This window comes from Pantherophis guttatus, chromosome 1 (genome assembly GCF_059756535.1).
Source record: "Pantherophis guttatus breed Tessera chromosome 1, ASM5975653v1, whole genome shotgun sequence".
NCBI lineage: Eukaryota > Metazoa > Chordata > Lepidosauria > Squamata > Colubridae > Pantherophis > Pantherophis guttatus.
This window is the reverse complement of record NC_142063.1, coordinates 6,920,030-6,936,784: the sequence shown is the minus strand read 5'-3', so window position 1 is coordinate 6,936,784 and position 16,755 is coordinate 6,920,030. Positions and strand designations below refer to the sequence as shown.

Sequence of the window (16,755 nt, the reverse complement as noted above, 5' to 3'; positions counted from 1 at the left end):
GAAAGGAAAAGTTTCTGGTTTCATTTTTACTTTCATTTGAAGAATATTCTGTATTATAATATGAATCTTACTCCAAAATTTCTTTGCTTTATTACATGTCCACCATAAATGGTAAAATGTTCCTTATTTCTTTTACACTTCCAACATTCATTTGAAATACTTTTACATTCTGGATAATTTATCCGGTGTTAAATGCCAGCGATACATGATCTTATAAAAAATTCTTTTAAATTATACTTTAGTGTAAATTTTAAACTTTTCATCCACATATTTTCCCATTGTTCAAGCATCACATTATATCCAAAATTCCTTGCCCACTGAATCATACAATGTTTTACATGTTCCCTTTCCATATTCAATTTCAATAACATTTTATATATCTTAGTAATAATATCACCACAGCACAGTAGGCTTTCCAAATCATTTTTAGCAAAATCAAACCCACGATTCTTTTTATTTGATTTAACCTTTTCTTTCAGTTCTTGATATGTAAACCAATGGCAAACATACCCTTCTAATTCAAGTTCTTCCCTCAACTTTAATTTAGGTTCACCAGAGTTTAAAGATAATATTTTACCATACGTCTAGTGGTCTGGCTTCACCACCATTTCTTTTCTTAAAAAAGCTTCTTGAGGGGACATCCAAAGAGGCAACTTCGTATAGAACCTTGTTTTATATTTATTCCAAACTCTAAGTATGGCACATCTAGCAAAGTAATTATTAAAATCAACATTAACTTTAACTTTATCATACCATAAATAACCAAACCTTAATTCCTGGCCCCCTAATTCAAGTAGCCTCTTATTCTGTAGGTTCACCCACTCTTTTAACCAGGCCAGACAACATGCCTCAAAATACAATTTCAAGTCTGGAAAACCCAAGCCCCCTTTTTCCTGAGCATCTTGCAGTAGTTTGTATCAGATTCTTGGTTTTTTCCTTTGCCATATAAACTTAGAAATATCCATAATAATATACACATCTTTAACGAGAAGTTTTCCTTCCATACAGGGCACTGGACCTCACTAAGGACACTTTGAAAACATGAAAAACAAAAGACTGACCACAGGAATATTGTAAGCAAGGATAAGGAATTATTTTATAGATAAATTGCTCCTTCATGTCATCATTTATTAGAAATCTTATCACATTCTAAACATGCCAGAAAGACAAATATAAATGAGGCAACTCCTTGCCTTGGTTAGATATTCTTGTTTCTTATTATATTTTCTCTGCAATTCAGATCGGGCCTCAGTAGAATAATGTAGCATTTGGGAAAAAAGATACAAGCCAAGAGACCAGCTCCAGAGGCCAAAATGGAGAAGATCTCCACAGCCACCATGGACTTCCCTTTGGTGCTCAGGTAGGTGGGGAGGAAGGAGATCCAAACACTGCAAAAGACCAGCATGCTAAAAGTAATGAACTTGGCTTCATTAAAACTATCAGGCAATTTCCTAGCTAGAAATGCCACTGTGAAACTGATGAAGGCCAAAAAAGCTAGATAGATGAGGACAATGTAAAACATTAAAGCTGAACCTTCCTTACATTCCAAGATGATCTCTCCAAACAAGGAGTGGAAATCTAAGTTAGGAAATGGGGGAGAAGTTGTCAGCCAGGTGGCACAAAGGACTGCTTGGACCAGAGGACAGGCTAAGACAATGGAGTTGGTCAGTGGTTTTCCTAAGAGTTTCCTTGACCTGTTTCCAGGCTTGGTGGCCATGAAGGCCAGAACCACCATGACAGTTTTTGCCAACACAGAGGAAACTGCCAGGGAAAAGAGAATGGCAAAGGCAGATTGTTGGAAGAGACATGTGACCTTCCCTGGTTGACCAATGAAGAGGAAGGAGCAGAGGAAGCAGAGTAGGAGAGAGACCAGCAGGATGTAGGTGAGATCTTGATTGTTGGCTTTGACTATTGGTGTGTCATGATATTTATAGAAAATCACCAGGACTGCACATGTGCTCACAGAGAGAAAAAGAGTGAGAGAAACTAAAGTGTATCCAAGGGTGTCTTGATACGCAAGGAAGTGGATCTTCTTGGCAATGCAGTGGTCCTTGTCCTTGTTGGGATATTGGTCTTCTGGGCAGGGTTCACATTGAGCTGCATCTGAAATCAAGAATCTTTGTTTAATAATTCATTCATTCAAGCAAATCATTCTGCAGTTGTAATGATTCTAGGATAGGTTAGCCAGTGACGAGGATTAGTTCAATTCCATTCATTATGAAATTCCACGAGTAATGTGGCTTTCAGTTTGAGATTGCTGCCTGTTTTCTCCCTTACTTTATAATGGAACACAAAGAAGTTCGATAGACCTGTTATCCAGGAATGTTGCTATTTGTTTATCTGTACATGATCACTGCCTTAACCTCTCTGCTTTGTGCTTCAAATGTGTTCATTCAAACTTATTTGATCGCTCCTACTCTATCAAAGAGACACTGATAGATGAATCTCCTCTATCTATGGCAGGTCTATTTCCTCAGAGTTTGAGAGTATAGATGAATGAAGCATGCATTAAGTAATAAGAATTAAAGCTTGGACTGAAAACCCCACTTCCTCAGGAAAAGATTAGAATTTGGGCTCCACAATCAGATATAAGAGGAGGAGTTGAAATGCAAGTTGGAGATTCATAAATTCTGCCCTAAAACTATCCTGCATGGAACTGTTGAGGATTAGGAAAGGTGACGTCTGTGGCCAGGGCAATTTAGATCCATCAACTGAAAAGTTATGCTGAAAACAGAACTCAATCTTATCAAAAGTGATCACAATAAAGAAAATAGATTTAATGAATGTCTTCTTTGATCCTGGAAGTTCTATTTTTGAAGTCTGCTCTACCTGTCTGATTTGAAAATGTCCCTTCTGGACAAGGGTCACACTGGTAGCAGCAAACTGGCTTGCCCTCTGGAACTCTTCTCCTCTCTCCTGTATGGCACCTCTTTGTGCCACATCTGGCAAAGGGGATGGTCTGAAAGAGAGATATTTGAAATTACTTAAGCAATGAACTTGCTGCATTCATTCTTTCCCGCATTCCTATTTCCCTTTTTTATTCCTACTTCTATTTTCAGATTCTTTTCTTAAGAAATAGATTGCCACCATCTATCAAAAACCAGGAACAGCTGCTGGGGGACTCAGGCCATTGGCACTCCCAACCTACCATCAGATGTTGGAGATTGGAACTGGGATCTCAGCCTGTAGAGGAAGGCTTGTGACTGAACTACAGCATTTCTAAAAAAAAGAACCATGAGGATACACTGAACATCAATGGTCCATGGAAATCACTGTTGCTTGCTGTAATTGCATCCTGCATTTCAAGCAGACATTGTTCCCAAGGCTAACCCTTTGTGGAATTACACAAATCAGGCATCAAATGTGTTACATGCAATGCTGATTTTACACCAAATGACTGCCAAGATTTCTGACTCAATTGATTATGTTTCCAGTTAGAAAGATGTTGTACATCTCAAGAAGAGAATGAATCTTTCCTTGAATTTACAACATTTCCTTGCAGTTCACCTTTGTGCCCCAGACGATTCCATCAGATTTAATGGTGAAATCTTGTCCTGGGGGAGCCTCAGGATTTACTTGCCCAACCTTCTTGGGGAGAAAAGATTGATTGGGGAGGAAAACCCAGTTGAGAAGATCATAACGAGCAGATCCCAGTCCATCTTCTGAGAAGGAGACTTCATCTCCAGCACTGTTGTTGAACTGCACATTCCTCAAATAGGGAAGAATCTGAAAGAAAGGAGACCTTCAGAAATAGGAGTATTTGGGCTACAGCTATGGTTATGGCTTCTACCAGAACATGGTGACCATCTTGGGAAGATGAGTTCATGTCTGAAAAGCTAGAGGAGTTGTCTTGGTGAAGAACTGAGGAATCTGCAGTAACACCAATTATTTAACTCTGAAACTACAAATGGTTTTCCTTTGGTCCTTTGTATCATGGTTTCTTCAAATCAAGCTTTATCAGAATAAGTACACTGAAAGATTTTAACGCCACATTTCAAAATTAATCATATTTTTAAAATTAATTAATTAATTAAATAAATTTATTTATTTGTCAATCATATATAAGATAACAGGTAAAAGTATAAACAGAATTTGGATACATGAAAATATTAAATAAAAAGGAATATTAGGACAGGGACATTAGGCTTGTTGGTATGCTTATGCACGCCTCTTACAGATGTCTTGGGAACGGGGTGAGGTCAACAGTAGAAAATCTAAGGGTAACGTTTTGGGGGTTTGGGGAAGTAACCACAGAGTCAGGTATTGCATTCCAGGTATTGAGCACTCTGTTGCTGAAGTCGTATTTTCTGCAATCGAGTTTGGAGTGGTTTACCTTGAATTTGTATCTATTGTGTGTTCGTGTATTATTGTGGTTGAAGCTGAAGTAGTCAGTGACAGATAGGACATTGTGGCAGATAATTTTGTATACTACACTTAGGTCAGACTGAAGGCGGCGTAGTTCTAAATTGTCTAACACCAAGATTTCTAGCCTGGTAGCATAAGGTATTCTGTTGTGAGCAGAGGAGTGGAGAACTACTCTTCTCATGGAATATCTCTGGACTCACTCAATTGTATTAATGTCTGAAATACAGTGCGGAGTCCAGGCAGATGAGCTGTATTCAAGAATTGGTCTAGCAAAGGTTTTGTATGTCCTAGTTTGCAGTATAATATTTGTTACGATATTTTCAGGATCAGACTCAATAAATAAGTTTAGAATTAGAAGTTCAAATAAAACACTGTTTATTTACAGAAGGCATTCTATATTCACTGAATAATCACAGATAGAAGCACAGAAGAAATGCATACAGCTCCTTATATATACAATGGGTGGAGCTAGATATGGGAGTGGTGAAATATGAATACATTAAGTAGTGAAGAATAAGTTAACCCCTGATACCCTGATCATATACTATTTACATAATGAAGAATAAGGCATTTACTTGTGACAAATCCCCCTCTAAATGCCGATTTGATATATTACAACAATTACATTCAGATTCAGAACAATATAAAACTTGTAACTTAGAAGTCAAGTATTTATGCTGCTTAGAAGGCAAAGGCTTTGTTAATATGTCAGCTATTTGCTCTGATGTTTCGCAATGAACTGCTTTAATAAATCCATCCTGAGATAACTGTCTCACATGTTTGAATTTTATATTTATGTGTCTGGACCTTTGTCCAATAGCGTCAGATCTAGATATTTCAATAGCAGCCTTGTTATCTTCATGCATGATAAATGGTAAAGTGGGTTTTTTCCAAGTGTCTGATAGTAAGTCATTAAACCATATAAGGTTATTTGAGGCCTTAGACAGACAAACATATTCCGCCTCAGTCATTGAGGTGGCTACTAAATCTTGTTTACCGGTATACCAGTAAACTGGACAATCGTTAAGGAAAAATATATAACCAGATGTGCTTTTTCTACATGTGGTATCGCCAGCCCAATCCGCATCGGCGTAACATGTGAGGATGGGCTCTTTGACATTATTAGGTTCCAATAACAAGCAGAAGTCTAAACTATTCTTTAAATATCTTAATATTCTTTTGACAGCTTCCCAATGATATAGTAACGGTTTGCTGACGTGTCTAGACAATAAGTTGAGAGGCAAAGCAATATCGGGTCTAGTCCAATTGGAAATATATAGAAGGGAACCTATGACTGATCTATAAAGCGTATTATCTTTAAATTCAGGAGATGACTCGTCTGTGTTCTTCAAAAAATTAGTTTGCATGGGAGTGTCGCATGGCTTAGCATTACTTAAATTACATTTATTCAGAAGTTCTATGATTTTGTCTCTTTGAGAAAGTTTGAATCCCCTTTTTGTTTTACTGATTTGAACTCCAAGATACTTATTTACCTTACCTAATGATTTCAAAGAGAAATGTTCATTTAGTTTTGTTACAAATGTCTCTCTCCTCTCTTTATGTTTACCTATATACAAAATATCATCCACATAAATTAATACAAATTCTAGAGAATCACCCTCTTTTTTGACAAAGAAACAGTTATCAGCAGCAGTAGCATTGAAATTCATAGATTTGAGTACTTTTACTAAACATTCATACCATCGTTTACCAGATTGTTTCAACCCGTATAAACTTTTGTTTAGTAACCAAGTTTCATTTTTGTTTGAGTATTGACTATGAGGTGCTCTTACATATATTTCTTTATCTAATTTTGCGTGTAGATATGCAGTCTGTATGTCGTATTGGAATACATCAAGATTGAGTGCTGATGCTATAACCACAGCTGTCTTAACACTCTCGGTTCTTACTGTGGGAGAGTATGTGTCTGTATAATCCTCGGGATATTTTTGTGCATAACCTTGTGCAACTAGTCTAGCTTTGTATAAGGTGTTGCCTCCCTCTAAGTTTTTAATTTTATATATCCACCTAGTGCCAATAATAGTTTTGTCCCTTGGTGCAGGTGTAGGTGTGAAAACATTTAGTTCTCGTAAACTATCCATCTCTTTAGTCATGGCTGATTCCCACTTTTTCTTTTCTTCAGGGGGAAGCTTTAACACTTCCTCATATGTGTTAGGTGTTGATGTTTCTCCATCCATATACATTACATAATCTTTGTATTTGTTTGGTACTTGATTTCTGTTACTTCTGATCGTTCTTTCTGGTTTACTATCATTGTCATGTAAATACTTTGCTTCCTTTTTAGTTAATGAATCTGTCTTTATTTTGTGTTGACTGTTTGTCCATGTTTTGATTTTATTTTTATGTGCGTTGTGATTGTATTCTTCTCTAGTCTTTTTTTCTTGAGGTTTAGTGTCTGGATTGGTATTTGGGAATATTTCATTAAGATGTATTTTAGATCAGTTGGCCTGTTCATGGAACACAGCCGTTCTGGAAACTATAAATTTGTTATTACTATCGATAAATCTGTATCCTTTTGTGCCTGTTTCGTATCCCATGAACCTAAGTCTTCTGGATACGTTCTCACCTTTGCGTCTTAATTGCTTAGGTATGTGTATGTCTGCAGTGACTCCAAATATGTGCATGTGTGCTATTTTTGGTTTCCTATTATACATAACTTCATATGGTGTCTTGTTTACTATGCTGGACCAAGTTCTATTTTGTGTATAATTGGAATATTGTAAAGCTTCTGACCAGAATTGTTTACTTAAGCCAGCATCCTCTAATGTGCATCTAATCATGGTTTGTAATGTTGAGTTCTTTCTTTCTACCACTCCATTTTGGGATGCAGAGAAGGGGCTAGATGTGTAATGTAACATTCCTTTGTCTTTTAGCCATTGGGAGAATTCCTTTGACATGAATTCACATCCCCTATCTGTCATGATTTGTTTTATTTTAATATTATGTTGTGTTTCTACACGTTTGTAAAACTCCTTAAATTTCTGAAAAGTTACATCCTTGTGTTTTAATGTATAAACAAACCCATAACGACTATAGTCATCCACAATGGTTAGGAAATAACGTTTTCTATATGTGATTGATGGCGTTAATGGACCAACTAGATCCATGTGTACCAAATCAAAAATTTTGTTGGTTGATCTTGTTGACTTTCTGGGTTTGGGACTAGTTTTGAGTTTTGTAGATTTACATACTGAGCATTCCAAATAGTTTTCACAATTTTTTATTTTAACACCTTCAGCGTGTTCGGTCATCTTTTGTACTACAGGAAAACTGGCATGTCCTAATTTCCTATGTAAGACATGAGCACACTCATCATGAATTGGTTTACCTATTTTAGGCTTTTTTTCATTGGGTGTGTCTTTGTGATTATGAATTACCTCACGTTCCCCATTGTCACTACTACTATTGCCTCCACTATCTATGTCATTGTTATCTTCCATATTGGAATCAATGTTGTGTAACCATCTCTCCTTTGTCATTAAATAAGGTAGACCTCCTTTGATAATCACAGTACCTATACTTATTCTGTTTTTCTCTAATGTTGCTCTTCCTTTTGAGAACACAATATTTATGTCAGAATCTCTACTTAGTTTTATTGCACTAAGTATGTTATGAGGTATTTCAGGTATTAACAATACCCCCTCTATTTTTCCTAGGCCAGGTAAGGTTATATTCCCTCTACCTACGACTTGAACCTTTTCTTGATTAGCTACTTTAATTACAAATTTATCTTCTACAAATGAAGATAATATATTTTTATTGTTTGTAGTGTGATTAGTTGCTCCAGAATCAATAAGCCAATCGTTGTTCTCTGGTTGTTGTATGTTAATATTGTCATGTTTGTTTAACCCATTCAGTGAACCAGACCTTCTATCCTTTGAATTATCTCTGCCCCCTCTATGTTCCCTATAGTTGGGTGGACTTCTATATCTATGTCTATCAATGGATGATTGTCTGTTGTGATATCTATTTCTATATTCTGATCTTTGTCTTTCTCTTAGGAGTTTAGGACAATCCCTCTTATTATGTTCCTTGGATCCACAGTTGTGGCATCCAATTGGTTCATGATATCTTTCTTGAAATGCTACCTTCTTATATTGTTTATGTTCCATGTGATTGTTACAACGACTCCTCCTAGAATTATCTTCAGCTATTAGCTTATTAGATAGATTTTCTATGGATAAATATCCTAAATTGATTGTGTCTAAATGTGATATATAATTATCCCACGATGGGTCTAGTGAGTTAATGATAACACTTTTCATTGTTTGATCTGAAATTATCTCCCCCCTTAAATGCAGTTCTGCTCTAATTTTGTTTAAAGATATTAAATGTTCACTTATGGTAACCCCTGGCTTTATCCTAGATGAGAAGAAATCTTTTGACATCCTTGTAGTGGTAGCTACACTTTCACTGTGAAACAATTTAAACATGCATTGAATAATTTCTGAGACAGTCAGATTTTGCTTAATACTGTGATACATGGCAGGAGATATACTGGAAATTAATAAGAAAAATGCTCTATGGTGTAGGCAGTCCAATTTTAGAGTCCAAGGTCTTTTTGGTGGGTTAGTAATAAAAAACAGTAAGTTTTCTTTTAGAAAGACAACCTGGAGCTGCTGACACCATTCTTGCAAATTAATACCATCTATTCTCAGTTTTGGGAAGTCATTGGGCAAATTCCCAATATTGTTGGATCCATTACTTACAACTGGAGGTAGTCCGTGATCTTGTAAATGTTGAAAGTTGCAAAACGGCGTGGGGATGCTTGCAACGAGTCTGAATGGTTCTCTCCGTTCCTCATGTCTTCCGAAGCTGTCTGCGTAGTCTTGCACATGCGTGTTGTTCATTTTGTTCCTGAAGCCGTCGTGAGAGGTTCTCGCTGCTGCAGCTCCCTCGCATTGTTCTTCTTCCGAGGAATCGGTCTCCGGCTCGATCTTGGGAGTCCTGGTGATAGCGGGCGCTCGCTTTCTTTCGTTGGGGACGCTGATCCTTGGGATCGTCTGAGGCGTGGGGTGGTATCTGCAGGGCTCTCTGGGTTCAGGCGTCGGTGCTCTCGTCGTTTGGATAGAAGCGGGTAGATTTTGAGGCATTCGCTTGCTTGCTTGTCTTTTCGTTGATTCTTTAGTGATTTTCAATTTTGGTCCAAATGCTGCAAAGAGCGTTTTCATTGCTGACTTTACTCGCATATCTATCGAAGCTTCTTCGATCTCTGTGTCTGATTCTTCTGAGGTGTAAATTTTCTCTTTTTCATTTCTTGCATCGAGTAAGGCTTTTCGCGCCAGATATTTTGAATCCCGCTTTCTGATTGGCTCTGCTTCGCTCATCTTAGGGGTCTGTTGAAACCAAGATGGCTGCCATTCGAAATTTTGTGCGGGACTGTTAGTTTTCTTCTTTGCTGTATTTTTGTCTGCTGGCAGATCGCTCATCGTTTTTGAATCTTTAAATTTATCCGGAACGATGTGCTTCTCTCTCGCTGCTCCGTTGTTTTTTAATATGTCTTGGAGATTCGCGATGAGGTTTTCATCATTCTTTTGGCTTTTTAAGAGTTTTAGTATCTCTGACCTGAGTTCGTTCTTTTCTATTTCGTTTTCTTCTTGGTCATCAGTTTCATCTATTATTTCTTCGTCATCTGTAGTGCATTCTTCAGATTCTCTCGATATTGCATTCGTGGACTCATTGATTATTTCTTGATCTGCTTCCATTTCTTTGCTGTACGCCCTGGTGTTGGGCCTATCTCTTTTGTTTCTGCAGTTTTCTCTCTCAGACATGTTTAAGATTTCATTGAGTCAATTTAACCATCCTCTGCTACCAGATTGTTACGATATTTTCAGGATCAGACTCAATAAATAAGTTTAGAATTAGAAGTTCAAATAAAACACTGTTTATTTACAGAAGGCATTCTATATTCACTGAATAATCACAGATAGAAGCACAGAAGAAATGCATACAGCTCCTTATATATACAATGGGTGGAGCTAGATATGGGAGTGGTGAAATATGAATACATTAAGTAGTGAAGAATAAGTTAACCCCTGATACCCTGATCATATACTATTTACATAATGAAGAATAAGGCATTTACTTGTGACAATGTTACCAGAAATGAAGCTTTGCAAGATTAGAGTAACAACTCTTAATGCTTTTTTGGCAATGTTGTTACAGTGAGCTCTGGCACTAAGATCATTTGAGATGAGTACTCCAAGGTCCTTGACAGAGTGAGGGTTGTCTACGAGGTCGTATATGGTTTTCCTCCTGTAATACTTGATTACATGTAGTTTTAAATATTTACTTTGGACTGGGGTCTTTTAACTGATCAATTCACTTTAGCAACAATGAAATAATTTGTATGAGAACAGAATATAATTCCTCTGATTTTCTCTGCCTGAGAATTGAACAGAGCAAGAACAATGTCTGATGAAATGGACATCAAGCATAAGGAAAGGCTTCTCTTCACTGTTCAGAGAAGTTCAATGTCTATCCAGAAAAGTCTGATGTGTTTGAGACAAACAACCCATTAAGACTATTTTGAGTCCTGCTTTATGTGCTCAGGTGAACCAAGATTTGCTGCATTCACACTACAACCTGAGCAGTACAATAAATGTAAAACTGGACAAATTGGGTGGGGTCAAACAGGATGTTAACTGATAGAAACATAAACCAAGGGTAAAAGGAATTGAGTGTCTTTCTACAAATTGGATTTGGGTTATATGCTGAGGGAAACGGAGGTTGTTATGCAACTGTCTCAAGTAGGACTTCTACTGACTTCTGGAAGCTTCTTTCTCAAACACAGCCAGATTGTTCTTTTGCTCTCAGCTGACATCTACTCCCTGTCCTGGTTACCTCCTGAAACTCTGGCAACCATTGAAGCCTTTCAGGACTTTACGAAGGTCTTTCTTCCATGGATCTTATGGACAGCTCCTTTGGTTTCTTTCTCTTCTCCCCCCCCCCCAAACTCTTCCAACAAAACATTATTCTTATTTCATCTCTTTCTAATAATTGCTTTTAATATGTTTTCCTTTCTAAGGAAGCCACAGAAATTACCTGCCATGACTGGACATTGGAGATCCTTTTTCCAAGCCTCATCATGGTCAGTTGGGCTCTGGGTCCATACATTGAATGTAAAGCGTGTGCCACAGCATAAATGGCATTGTAGATATTGTAACTTTCAGCTGTCATGCTTGTTTCAAAAATGTAATTTGGCAGATTCTGCAGATTCTCCTTTCCTGTACATTGTTTTTCCCTCTTTGGAAGGATCTTGCCTGGTTGGTGAATCTTGCAGCCAAAGACTATTTCCCACCATGGAGGGAGAAATACATCCCCTTGTGGGTTCAAGGGGTCTAAAGACAGAACAAAATGATTGAATTCTGAGACATCCCCGGTGTGGTCCCTGAAATGCCAGGCTCCATGGAAAGACTTTAGAAATAGCAAGGTGTCTTCAAATTCATGCAAACTAAGTTTCCAATGGGAGGTTAAGATCCAAACATTGTGCAATGTTGTCTTGTTCAATTTTTCCTGGACAAAAAAAATTGCCTGTACACCGATACTACAATCGAAGTCTCCAAACAGAATAATCACTTCAGTTTTTGACCAAGTCTTTAAATTGAGAAGTAATTTTTCCATTATAATCTGAATATCATCTAATTTCAACCTTTCAGTGAAGGCCAGGCAGATCTCCTTCTCCTGGAGCATTGGCATCAGAATTGAAATGAAATGTTCTCCCCTGTCATCTTCAGGGGCCATAAGCCCAACCCAGTTCCACTGGAAATACAGGAGCAGCTGCACTAATCCCACATACTGAGGAGATTCCTTGGGATTCATCCGGATGAAGGAAGGATACATTCTTCTCTCCCCCTGAGAAAACTCAAAGCCAACACCGAGCTGGAGAAAAAGAGATTCTTTTTTCAAAAACAAAGTAAAGTTAGATATTTGACTTTAGGGGTCACCATTGTGTGGTTTGTGGCCCCAGCAGTCAGGTTGTCTCATTTTGAGTGGCAAGCTTAATCTCATGCCCTTTTTAGGAAGATCTCCCAGCAACACATTTTGATGTCACATGTTCGTTATATGCCCCCTACCAGAAAAACTCCCTCTTTCACTTCTAAGTATGCTTCTGATGTTTGTGTCGAACCCAGCCATGGCTTGTCACAAGAACGTTCACACACACAAAACGCTCCTGCAATGATTCCAGGAGGGGATGTGCACCGGGTGGCTAGGTTTCGGTTGTGGTGGAGGCACTAATGGACCACTGGTGATGCTAGAACGGGTGCGAGATGAGGGGATATGTGGCCAATGAATCAACATCATTGTAGCTTCGGGAGTGTTATGATCCCATATCCTGGTTAGAGTGAGCAGGAAGTGGCTGGCAAACAGCTGAGACGCATTACGAGGGTGGGGTGCAGGCGGCGCGGCTTGTTTAAATTGTGCTGAGAGGTGTTTGCTCTCAGCACCGACTTTGTATGAAGCATTCTCGTCACTTCCTGATTCCCGTGTATAGCGAATTAAACCAAACACTGATCATCCAAACACAGTGAACTGGCTTTGGTTGTTTCGGTGTTCACATAGACGTGGATTGGAAAGTCGAGAGTTTGTCTACTCCATACTATATCCAAGAGAGCTTCCTTACCTGTGGGACCTTAAAGATGCTGAAGATGGAGGCCATCTGCCTCGAGGATTTGGCACTGAGACCACCAATGATGGAGAACAGAGTGTCCTGCAAGTCACATTTGTACCCTGGAACCACGTGGCCTCGTGAGGAGAGCATGGAGAGGCTGTTTAAGGAAATAGACCTCTCCCTCTGGAAATGGCCATAGATGTGGAAGCCAAGGGTGATGTTGGGGAGCAGAAGAAAATCCTTATTGACCTGGAAGACAGCAAACATCAATGCAAGGAATTGCTGGTAGTTACCGAGGATGAGTCTGTAGTGAGAAAAACATTGGAGAACATTACAGGAAAGCTTGTGCATGGCTGTAGAATTTACTTCACTGTTTGGGGGAAAATTTGGGAGCAGAAACTCCCAAATTTTACTGGGTTTGGGTTTTTTTCAAAGGATTTCCCTTGGCTAAACTTGGATGACTTTGGGAGAAATGAGACAAGCCTTTCCATAAATATCATGGACTGTTTTATACTCTCTATCATCCCTGCCATATTCACTTTGCTTCCGTAGCTGAAATCCTTTACAACTGCTCCCATTTCAATGTAATTCTTTCAGGTCTCTCTTGGAGCAGCTTCTTCAGGTGGGGTAAAGATTGCTGAGCACAGGAGTACAGTGGGGGTCACCTCATAGGTTTCCTGAAGGCCATTATTCATGAGCAATGCTGATTCCAACACTGAGAGGGATTTTTGTATCCTGGACACTTGAAGAGTGCTGAACTTTTATTTGAATTTTCTACCAGAAGTTACTGGTCAGATTAATATTATAATTTAACTTCTTCACTAGGCCAGCACAGCTTCCCTCTTCATTTTTGTTGTTTATCATCTTCTTGATGAAGAGATTGAGAATCCCAGCATATTTCAACAGCTTGCTATTTTATTGAGAAAAGCATAAAATGTGCACTGCACCAGGACAGTACAGACTCTAGAAGTATTTCTGAAAAAACTCCCTGAATTTAAAGCAAAGAAAACAATTATCTGCATATTTCCCCTCCAGTTGAAACTTACCCACTTTTAATAGGAAAATTCATTGTATCAAAGGCTGGGACAATAGACATTACAATGGTTTCCAAGGGCAAATTCCCACCAATAATGAGATCACCACGTCTATAGTAGCTTTCCTTTAAGTCGATATAACCCCTGAACACACAGATGGTTTTTGGACTCTTTGCTGTAGTTGGAGCCAGGAGCCAGAAAAGCATCAGCAACAGCAGTAGCATGACTGTCAGTCTCGTCTCCTTCCCTCCTCGAACAGAAATCAAGATTTATGCAGAAACTGATTTGAAGGTTTCTCCTGAAATCTCACTGGACCTTTAGCAGATCAGACACCACCTGTGCCACCTGGATGGCACCAGGACAAATTTATGTCAACAATGCTTCCTCTTACCTGTGTTTGGGCTGTGACCATGGAGGAAACAAAGGCATGTGAGTCTCTTCCAACCCAGGAGTGAGCTCTTTGCAAGGCAGGCTAACGTGACACGTTCTGCCCCCCAGCTGGTGAATTCAGAGATATTTTTTAAAGCAGGTTTTATCCTTTGTGTCTGGAAATCCACAGGGGATACATGAAGAATGTATCTGTTCTTCAGATAATTGCAGGAAAGAGCCATTGTCCTCTCCCCTTAGCAACAGCTTCTCTTCATGCAGGAGAATGGAAAACATCTTTGTGTCTCTTGTAATTCACAGAGCAGATGGAGTCATGGAGAAGTTGTGTTGTTGACCTCCATGAAAGTGACTCCTGCAGAAAAGATAATAGGAGGGCTACTTGAGAATAGTGGCACACGGCATAAATGGAATTTGAGGAAGAATCTCAGGATATTAACTGCATTTTTGGGGGCAAGATTTGAAAATTTCTGTTGCTGTATGCTAAGGGTAGGAATTGTCATCCGGGTGTCTCTTTTGGTCTTTTGGGGTGCTGCTCCCCAAATTGCCAGGTCTGAAATTCTTTTCTGGAAGATTCCTTCACAGGACCAATTGGAATCAATACTACTGTACCAGCCTTCTTGCTGCACAGCAACCTCAATATCTGGGGCTCTGTAGGGCATTTCTCAGTTGACTGTGGGGTTCCCCAGACTTATGGTCTTGAGAGATGTCCATTTGCCATCCCCAGGGCAGGTCTTAGAGGCCCTTCAACATGGCCACCATCATTCATGGCTCAACTCAAAACAGACTACTTCCAATGGGATCTGAGGAGGAGCTATCCTGGTCCCCTTTGTCCTGGCCAGATCATGACTTTGAGATTCTATTTTGCTGCCCCTCTCTGCAGGGAGGCCGGATCTATTTGACCAGTCCACTCTTAGTGACTGATGGGGTTCCAAAGGGAAGTGAGGATTATACCCCAGGCTCTGCTGTGTGATCCCTCTGAGGCCTTGGCCACTACCTCGAATAGGAAAGCTACTGAGGCCTTGGATAGGATAAATAAATAAATAAATAAATAAATAAATAAATAAATAAATAAATAAATAAATAAATAAATAAATAAATTTCTATACCGCCCTTCTCCCAAAGGACTCAGGGCGGTGTACAGCCTATTAATAGCACAAAGACAGACATCTGTTAAAAATAATTAAAATTATTAAATAATTTCGGCTCAAATTTAAAACCAAATTTAAAATTTAAATCATGAATGTGAGCTGGAGCAGGGGTGTCAAACTCCATTTCACTGAGGGCCAGATCAGGATTGTTGTTGCCCTTAGGGGAGCTGGGAGTGGCATGGCTGTGTGGTTGTGGGTGGATAGGTGGGTGCGGACAGGGTGGGCATGGCGAGCTAGATGTCCCTCATGTTGGGGGGTGGGACCAGGCTGATCCACCGGAGGAGACTCAAAGACCCTCTTGGGCCACACGGGGGGTGCAAAGATGGCAGCATGAGTCATCTGACCTTTGAGCTCCCAGGGCACCAGGACTCCACAGCCGTGCCCTACTTCCCTAAGGGGCTCCCTGGGCTCACTTGCCTCCTGCTCCAGGCTCACTCTCCTTGCCCAGTCTGGGCTTTCTGGATTGGGAAGAGGGCTGAGGGACAGTGGGGCTCCTGCTGGAGGGCTCTGCTACTGCTGGTGCCACTGCTTGAAGGCAAGGCAGGGGGTGAGACGGGGGTGGCCTGGCTGAGGGGTTCCAAAGTACGTTGGTGTATGGCATGTAAGTCAGCTCTGGGGCTGGGCTCAGGCAAGGCAGAGTAGGGAGGGGCATCCCGGCTGCCTCTTGGGGATGGGTCTCCCTGCCCTTCCCATATACTGGGGCCATTGTGGGTGGGGAAGTGGGTGGGAGGCTCATCCCACATATCTGGTGGAGCTGGAGGAAGAGGTTTGGACAGCACAGGCTGCGCCCCATGGTGGAAGCAACAGGAGCAGGTGGAAGCAGATGCCTGGGGGAAGGCATGAGGTTTGTTCTGCAAGGGGGCCATGCATCTGCCTGCCCTGTTCCAGCTGGGATGGCCATGGGCAAGCAAAAACAAATGGTGGGACAGAGTGGGTGAGTGAGTGGGCAGCCACCTGGTGCATTCAGCAGGCCTGATCACGTGCCTCCCCCCACGGCTCTGCCTCCCCCTTTTGCTTGGAGGGCCAACCTGGCAGTCCCAGTGCTTGGACCCACCTGCCCAGCATGGGCTGTGACTACTGCCAGACGCTGCTGGACCCTGTGCACTCGTCCCCTCCTGTGTGTGGACTGGGGTGGGAGGGGCCTTGTGTTTGACATACCTGAGCTAGAGCTTCTATTAAGGCCCACCTC

At 40.2% G+C, this 16,755-nt stretch overlaps 1 protein-coding gene across 1 annotated transcript in view; it reads right to left on the bottom strand.

Annotated features, from left to right (window-relative positions):
• Window positions 1–1,118: 1,118 nt before the first annotated feature.
• The window catches only part of LOC148116292 (vomeronasal type-2 receptor 26-like), a 48,711-nt gene continuing 33,074 nt past the window's right edge, over window positions 1,119–16,755 (bottom strand). The window contains exons 7-11 of the mRNA XM_087890473.1: window positions 16,002–16,393; window positions 11,431–12,319; window positions 3,508–3,726; window positions 2,830–2,959; window positions 1,119–2,103 (exon numbers count right to left, since the gene is read on the bottom strand). Coding sequence (XP_087746599.1) covers window positions 1,199–2,103; window positions 2,830–2,959; window positions 3,508–3,726; window positions 11,431–12,319; window positions 16,002–16,393 — 2,535 coding nt within the window. The 3' untranslated portion in view covers window positions 1,119–1,198. The remainder of the gene's footprint in view (window positions 2,104–2,829; window positions 2,960–3,507; window positions 3,727–11,430; window positions 12,320–16,001; window positions 16,394–16,755) is intronic.